We start from the raw sequence: 8,092 nt of genomic DNA, 5'->3' as shown, positions 1-8,092 counted from the left end.
CTTTTAGTGATGCCTATTATATTGTACTTGCTTGGTGGTGCTAAGAGTTCATCTTGATTAATTCCCATGCTCTATATATTAGCATAGAGACCTCTAAGGCCATGGGCCATTCCCTCTTGCTGCCTAGGAGATGTGAAGGCGCCTTCTTGGGTGGAAGGGGAGCTGATGGCTTACCTGTCCCCTCTCTGAATTCAAAGGTATCGCTGCCCTCGATCCAAGAGTAGATGGGGAAATTGTAGGCTTTTCCTTCAGGGGAGGTGACTTTGATAAAGTTGCAGTACCAGCTGTCTGAGAGGACCAGGGATTTCTTTTTATGCAGACGGATGAGCAAAATATCTCCCAAGTCCTGTTTGCTGGTGACTTTGTATGTAGTGTCCTGAAATGAGTGGGTGGGTGAAAGGGGAGAATTGAGACGGATGTGGGGAGTGTACAAAAGAGAAAGGGGGAAGGAGAGGGAAGGAAGGAAGCCGAAAGAGAAAGAGAGAGAGAGGGGCTTAAAATGCCATTAAACTGTGAATACAGTCAGCCCTTATACATAGATTTTTTTATGCACAGATTCAAGCATCCATATTTTGAAAATGTTCAAAAAAAGTATAAACTTCAAATATCAAACCATGATTTTCCAGTTTTTATAAAGGACACTATTTTGCTCTGTCATTATATTTAATGGGACTTGAGCAGCCATGGATTTTGTTAGCCACGGGGATCTTGGAACCAAACCCCAGCATATAACAAGGGGCCACTGTACTATTAAAACCCTGGAGTGTATCCATACTACACAATGAGAGCACTTTGCTGCTACTCTACAAACTGCCAGGACTCCATCCGGTGGAATTTTGGGATTTGTAGTTCCGTGCGGCACTAAGAAATCTCTGCCAGAGCTATGTCACAGTTGAGAGGAGTGTGCTAGACATTTTAGGTGCCCCACCAAACTACTTTATAAACTCAGCTATAAGTCAACTTCATGTATAAGTTGAAGGTGGGTTTTGGAGCCAAAATTATGGATTTTGATATGACCCATGGATAAGTCGAGGGCAAAACGTAGGAGCATGTAACAAAGGATGTAAAGGATGTAGCAAAGGAAAACGATGCCAAAGAATATGCAAAATTCCAGCAGAGATTGGTCTGGGCTCAAAATAAAGGCTGGATGGACAAGAGAGCAAAGGGGGGGGGGGAATTCAGTTCTTCTAGGAAAGATTATATTCTTGCCTTTCACTAGGGAATGGTTCCTTTGTAAAATAAGAATTAATGTACAGTACTTACATTGACCATTGGATAAGTTGACTCTGTTTTGGGGGCCAATTTTGTGACTAAGACATGAGTATAAACAAAGATATAGCTGTATTAGTTTGTAGAATCGATATGTGAAGAGATCTTGTAGCACCTTTGAGACTGACTGAAAGAAAGAGATTGGCAGCATGAGCTTTCGTAGCCTTCAGTCTGCTTCCCCAGTCTACTTCCAAATGCATCTGAGGAAGTAGGCAGAAGTCTAGGAAAGCTCATGCTGCCAATTCCTTTCTTTCAGTCAGTCTCAAAGGTGCTACAGGATCTCTCCACGTAATGAGTATATACAGTCTAACTCCCAGGGCTCCACAAGCTACAATCATTGTAGTTAAACTGGTATCAAAATGCTATAATGGCACAGTGTGGATCAACGGTGACCCCACCACTCCCTCACAAGAACTCACCGCTCCAAAGTAGAAGTCCTTGATCCAGCTGTCGAGGAGCGTTTTGGGACTCTCGCCCGCAGTGCCCACTAAGGTGAGAGAAATCCAGTCGGTGGTACCTGAATCCACGTAGGTGCCGGTAGCCACACGGACCTGATACTGGAACATGGCAGCTTCTGGTTCCAAATGGTGCTTTGTCCAAATAGTTTTGAGGATGAGAGGGAACTTGAGGCAGTTCTCAAGTGCTCAGCTCAGCTCTCAGGGGGATTTTATAGACCTCCACCAGTGACATCCCTCTTTCCAGTAACAGCTCCACCCCAAGACTAGGAAAGAGGCCTTCTTGATAGACATTCACCTGCAGGGGTTTCGTAACCTCTTCTGCTGTTTTGGAGCCCTTGCAAACTGCACACTTACAACACTGCCATTCCACTTGAACTGCCATTGCAACATCCTATAGATTCCTGGGGTTTGTATTCTGCTGAGGCTCTAAAGTTCTTGGGGTGAGAATTCTAAGGTTGTGTCCACAGTGGAGAAATAACCCAGTCTGGCACTGCTTTAACGCTTTACTGGCTCAAGGTTATGGAATTCTGGGAGTTGGAGTTTGTTGTGGGGCCTTCCTTCTTTAAGCTCTGCTCTGCTCTGGGCCCCACAACAAACTCCAATTCCCAGAATTCCATAGCCTTGAGCCAGGGCAGTGAAGGCAGTAACAAACCGGATTATTTCTGCAGAGTGGATGCATCATAAGTACTTCTCCCTCAACTGCAAATCCCCGGATTCCACAGGAAGGCACCATGGTATGTAAAATGGAATCATAGCGCTACAACTGTGTAGAGTGAAAGGGCCCTTGAACTCTTGGTGGAGTTGAGTTGTGCGTTTCTTCAAGCCTCCTGTCAGCTTATGGTGATCCAATGAATTTTCTTGTTAGGCAAGGAATACCCAGAGGTGGTTTTGCTGGTTCCTTGCTCCAAAAGGAAAAAGCATCTTGTATTCCTTGGTCCGGAAGTTATATACTATTAAAACACTATTTAAAAAGTTGTCCTCTTAAAACCACAACTGGGTTGAAAGGAATTTGAAAGGAATTGGGGTAGAACAGGGCATGCCGCCCCATTCAGAATCTTTTTCTTAGCTGACAGCTGCTAAAAGCCCATCTGAATGAAAAGATTTTTGCCTGCTGGCAGAACGATAAGAACAAGGAGGCAGTTGCTCCTTATTCTGGGGGCAACCACTTCGAAGGCCTAGTTTTTACTTTTGTTTTTCATTGCGACACTACATTTGGTGTCATCCAGTACCATGACCCACATCCCATGCATTGCCCATGCCTTCCAGCAATGCTAAGGGGGTGGAAAGATTATCTCCTTGCTCACACTCAGTGAGTGGGAGAGTGTCTTTCCATCCACTGGGCACATCTGAGGAGCAATGGTGTCACCCTGCTGTCACCCAATGTGGCCCTCCATCCTTGCATCCCCCAATGATGCCACTGTATGGGGGCCTGGAGACACAACTCCAAGGGTAGGATTAACCTGGTCCTTTGGGGGCTGATGTTTGCAACACACACACACTGATGTGCTGGTAATTTTGCAATGTATTGCAAACTACAGAAAGGCTGAAGCAAAAGCCCTCTGGATAACTTCACCACAGTCCTGATGCAATGGCATGCTGACTTCCAAAGCCAGGGAGATAAGCAATTTTTAAAATATATTATCGCCACTGCGATCACCCCTTCCTGGCCACAGCTGGGATGCAATGCAATGCAAACAATGTTGGTACCTGAAATTAATTCCTTTTTAAGGAGATTATCAGTGGCAGATTATCAGGGGGGAGCTGGGAGTAAAAGGCATACCCCAGCAAAGTTGTGTGATCCTGCTGAAGATTTTCAGACACATTGCGCTTATCCAGAACTTAACCCATGAAGATCCAGGAATGCTCCAGCAACAAACCATTCACGGGGAAGTGCCGGGAATGGCTTGCTGCTGGAGCATTCCTGGATCTTCATGGGATAAGCACAACGTCATTTAAAAATCAACATGGAATTCACCAGCTACCACCAGGAGATGGTCATGGATAAATGCTTTCCTCTCCCAGTCTGAAACTGGGAGTTCAGATACAGAGACTGGATTTATTGTTTTTTGTGGGTATTTCAAGCTATGTGGCCATATACTGGAAGAGTTTCTTCCTGACGTTTTGCCAGCATCTGTGGCTGGCATCTTCAGAGAATGATGGATTTATTATTTATTTGTTTATTTATTGACAGGGTACGGGTGCCTCTGGGGCCAGACCTCCCATGTGCCATGGGTCTGGATCTGAGCAAGGAGTGGAGAAACTCTTGCACATCTCCAGCCATATCTCTAGCAGAGGGATTTATAAACTGCCTCTGTAGAGAGCTTTAGCAAGATTATCATCAGGAAAAGGTTTTAGAAACTTCTTCCACCAGCAGAGATTGTGCAAGTGGGAGCTGTGTTACAGTTTCCAAATTTCTCATTGAACAAAGAGAGATGTTTAGATCAGGACTGGCATGTCTTGGTGTTTGTTCCAACAAGCTTTTTAGTAGTAGATGGTTTTGAAGAGAGGGTCTGGAATTCAGGATTGGATTTCCATCTGCAAAAAACAGAATTCGGGAGTTTTGCAATGTCCTTATTAGGGGAAGCCCCAAAGTGGTTAATACATATTGATGTTTATCACACGGAGATTTTTGCAGCTCAGATGCAGGGTGACTCCTGGTTCAGCTATGCAAACTCACGTTATAACATGAATGTTTTATCACACCTGGTTGCCCTCCTGTTGCCCTCCTGAATCAAGAGGGAATTGAATCCAAGGCAAGTCACGTGATGCGGATTCAAGCAAAGTGGAGTGAGTGCAAATTGTATTACCACACCAGTGGGATTCAATGATTCGAATTGGCACCCTTGCACATGCTCAGTGGGAGTCTGAATGCATTGTGACCTTGTACTTTCCAGGGTGAAAAGGGGCACAAGTTCTTGTTCCATGTTTTGCGTAATTGCGTGATTGCGTGAATATTTGCCTCGTTAATATTTCTGTGTCTTCTTCATTCCCCTTTTTTATTTTCCCTTCCATTTCAGCAATTTCAGCACACATAGATAGATAGACAGACAGACAGACAGACAGACAGACAGACAGATCTGTATATTCACATTCACGCACATACACACACATATATATTTCCAAAAAATGAGTTGCCCTGAAAGTTACCCTGAAAGTGAAAGGACCACCGAAAGGAAATGGGGGGAAATTGCAGTGCCACATCATGGGAAATTTGCAACCCGGGGGGTTTCCGGTGGTGTACCAGAACAGAAGCAAAGTTGCATTCCACACGAGAACAATTTGGAGTGAAATTGAAGTGAGCTTGGAAGCAATTTCTGTGAATTCACTTTTTTCTGAATTCATCAAAATGAGGAGTCATTTTGGAATTACTGCAGAAGCGCCACGGAGGAAGCCCCCATAGAAAGGAATCACGTGTGATAACATGTCACGTTATCATGTGAATTCACATCATTGGACCCACAGTCACCCCGGATCTGAGCTGCAAAAAGCGCCATGTGATACGGCTCCTTGGTTCAGTGACTGCCGAAATGATTAGGGCTGAAGCAAAGAAAAGGTACAAAGAGAAGGAGGAAACTCTAGCATGTTTGGGGCTATCATGCCCTGGAGTTACTTTTCTCCCCCCCCCCCCCAATATATGAGTTTATTAAGACATTGTATTATCTTACATACCAACCGATTATTCACATCCTTATTCCTTATTCATTTCCTTTTTCTCTCATATGGAGGATCATTTTAACTGTTTCTTTTACATTCTCATACCCCTTCCTCTCCTCAACAAACTCACTCATTATTCTCCAGTTACTAAGCCAAACCTCTACTTTCAATGGACCAAAATAAATACTCTTTTTCCCCTTTATAAAGTCAGACATCATATACTCTGATATATTTTGCTTCCATCTATTAGAGTTCCACCTTTCTTTATCCTTCCACCTGTATCCAATCACTGCTTGTGGCGCTATAATTGTTAAGTCTCATTCTTCTGTATTCCTGTACTCCTAACATTACTAGTTGTATATCTTTCTTTCTTTAATTTGATTTCCGCCTCTATTATTTTATTAATTTCCTGTTCTATTTCCTTCCAAAATCTTTGTTGCCAGGGAGCAACTATATAACTTTGTGTGCCTCTGTGTATTATTTTGCAGCGTTTCTGAGAGACAACCTCTTTTGCCAACAGCAAAGGGGTGAAAACTGGGGGAAGGAACATCAACAGTTTATAGTATGCAGATGACACCGTATTACTTGAACAAAACAGCAGTGGCTTGGAAAAACAGCTGATAAAAATCTGGAATCCTGTTGATGTCTTACATATGTATAAATTCTCCTAAGGAAGAGGCTGGGCATTTTTGTCTAGTGCAGCATGGCGCATATGATGCCATTGAGCATGGTGGCCCATGTACAGTGGTACCTCGGGATACGAAATACCCAGGTTACGAAATTTTCGGGATACGAAAAAATCCCATAGGGAATTATTGTTTCGGGTTACGAATGTTTTTTCGGGTTACGAAAAAACTTTTGGTGCTTTTTTCGGCTTTTTCGCACGGAATCGCGGCTTTTCCCCATTAGCGCCTATGGCAATTCGGCTTACGAAGGCTTTTCGGGTTACGAAAGCGGCCGCGTTACGAATTAATTTCGTAACCCGAGGCACCACTGTATATTTTTGTACCATTGCGCATGGATGCACATTCCACCTGCAGGGGCACATGAGAGTTGCACAATATCCCAATTCACTAATGAAGCAGTGTTGCACAATTGCTGTGTACCTCCATGAGTTCAAATTATGCTCTGTCTTCTTGATGTAGGATCTTGAATACAAAGGAGAGTCGATCATTCTTTGTCCTGGGACATGTGGGCCCTAACATTGGGCAGAGTGAGGCATATTGCCTCTGGTATCAGGAGTTATGGAGGGCAGCACCCTGACCATGTTCCTCTCTTGGAAAATAGCACTGTGCGTTGTCAAGTTGCTTCCGACTCTCAGGAGTAAATCATTCAGTTTGAAATGGTTTGAAATGTTCATCAAAAAGGGCACATATCCACAGTGTGAAATGGCATCAGCATGTACCCGCATAGCCAGCTCTGGTAGGAGGGGGGATCCTGGTCATGATCTGACTGCAGTTGCAGCCAAGAAAGAAAAAGGCTGACCGCCTTTTCCCCTTCCGCAGTGCCACCAGCTGGAAGATTATCTTGGTTTAGGAGAGCAAGGGTTCTTATTTTACATCTGCAAACTGACGGCTGGATGGTGCCAGGCATTTTTACAAGCCCCTGATTTATTACACAGTTGTGCTCTTGGTGCCACCAGTTGGGACATGCGCCAGATGGAAGTGAAAGATCCACCAGCTAATTTTGGCAGAGATTTATGCTCCACCAGCATTCATACAGGTTCTTAGCCAATATCTCCCTGTAGGAACGGGACTGGACTAGAGACAGTTGCCACACAGGATACCAAGGGAGTTTATGGAAGCGACAAACCAGACATTAAATGCAATGTGTTGCTTCATGGGCTAAAACCATTTTTGATTCCCTCAATGGGATTTCCACAGAGACGTGCTCCTTGTCAACCAGACTTGAAAACTAATCACAAAGCAAAGCATATGAAACATATAAGAGAGGGGAAAGCACAGGCAATGACAAACAGACATCTTTCTTCACTTGAAGGAGTATGTGGAGAGATCTTGTAGCACCTTTGTGACTAACTGAAGTAAAGCATTTAGTGATGCACTTAGTGAGGAAGTAGTAGACTTTAGTCTACGAAAGCTCATGCTGCCAACTTCTTTATTCAGTGAGTCTCAAAGGTGCTACAAGATCTATCTACATACTGAATCTACAGACCAACATGGCTATATATCTTTGAATTCTTTCACTTGAAGGGGCATTTCTTCTAAAAAAAAACTTCTAGGCATATTATTATTATTATTATTATTATTATTATTATTATTATTATACAACCCTATACATGGCTACTCAAAACTAAATCCCATTGAGTTCAATGGATCTTATGTGCATAAGATCACAACATTTATCTCTGAACGTTACTTAGCTTACATCAGCAGGTCCTGCAACGGCATCATTTCTGGTGCTGTAAACATATGACTGTGGTAACACAAAGGGACACAAACTAAAGATCTGCCCTTTTTAGTCTTCCAGAAATGGATTTTCTCTCTGCTGCTGAAATTTATGTTTTCATCAGTCGGTTTTTCAAAATAGGTCCATCTCAGTCTAAACAACTGGAGCACAGCAAACAAACTAATGTCAGGACCAGTTCCTATCAGTGCTTGTGGGACGAGGTGGATCCATAATGCCCTCTTGCCTCCGGTTCTGACATTTGAGTAACTCCTTTCAGTCAAAGAATTTCTTCACAGGAGAAGTGG

General features: G+C 43.5%; 1 protein-coding gene across 1 annotated transcript; it reads right to left on the bottom strand.

Annotated features, from left to right (window-relative positions):
- Window positions 1-40: 40 nt before the first annotated feature.
- LOC121933935 (arachidonate 12-lipoxygenase, 12R-type-like) lies at window positions 41-1,856 on the bottom strand. Its single transcript, XM_042473914.1, has 2 exons — window positions 1,689-1,856; window positions 41-376 (listed from the first exon to the last, which is right to left on the bottom strand). Exons 1-2 carry the CDS (start codon window positions 1,833-1,835, stop codon window positions 41-43), a joined length of 483 nt encoding a protein of 160 aa, XP_042329848.1. The 5' UTR covers window positions 1,836-1,856.
- Window positions 1,857-8,092: the final 6,236 nt, after the last annotated feature.

The sequence above is a fragment of the Sceloporus undulatus genome, chromosome 6 (assembly GCF_019175285.1).
Source record: "Sceloporus undulatus isolate JIND9_A2432 ecotype Alabama chromosome 6, SceUnd_v1.1, whole genome shotgun sequence".
NCBI classification, from domain to species: domain Eukaryota; kingdom Metazoa; phylum Chordata; class Lepidosauria; order Squamata; family Phrynosomatidae; genus Sceloporus; species Sceloporus undulatus.
The sequence above is the reverse complement of the archived record's forward strand: the minus strand, read 5'-3'. Positions and strand labels throughout refer to the sequence as shown.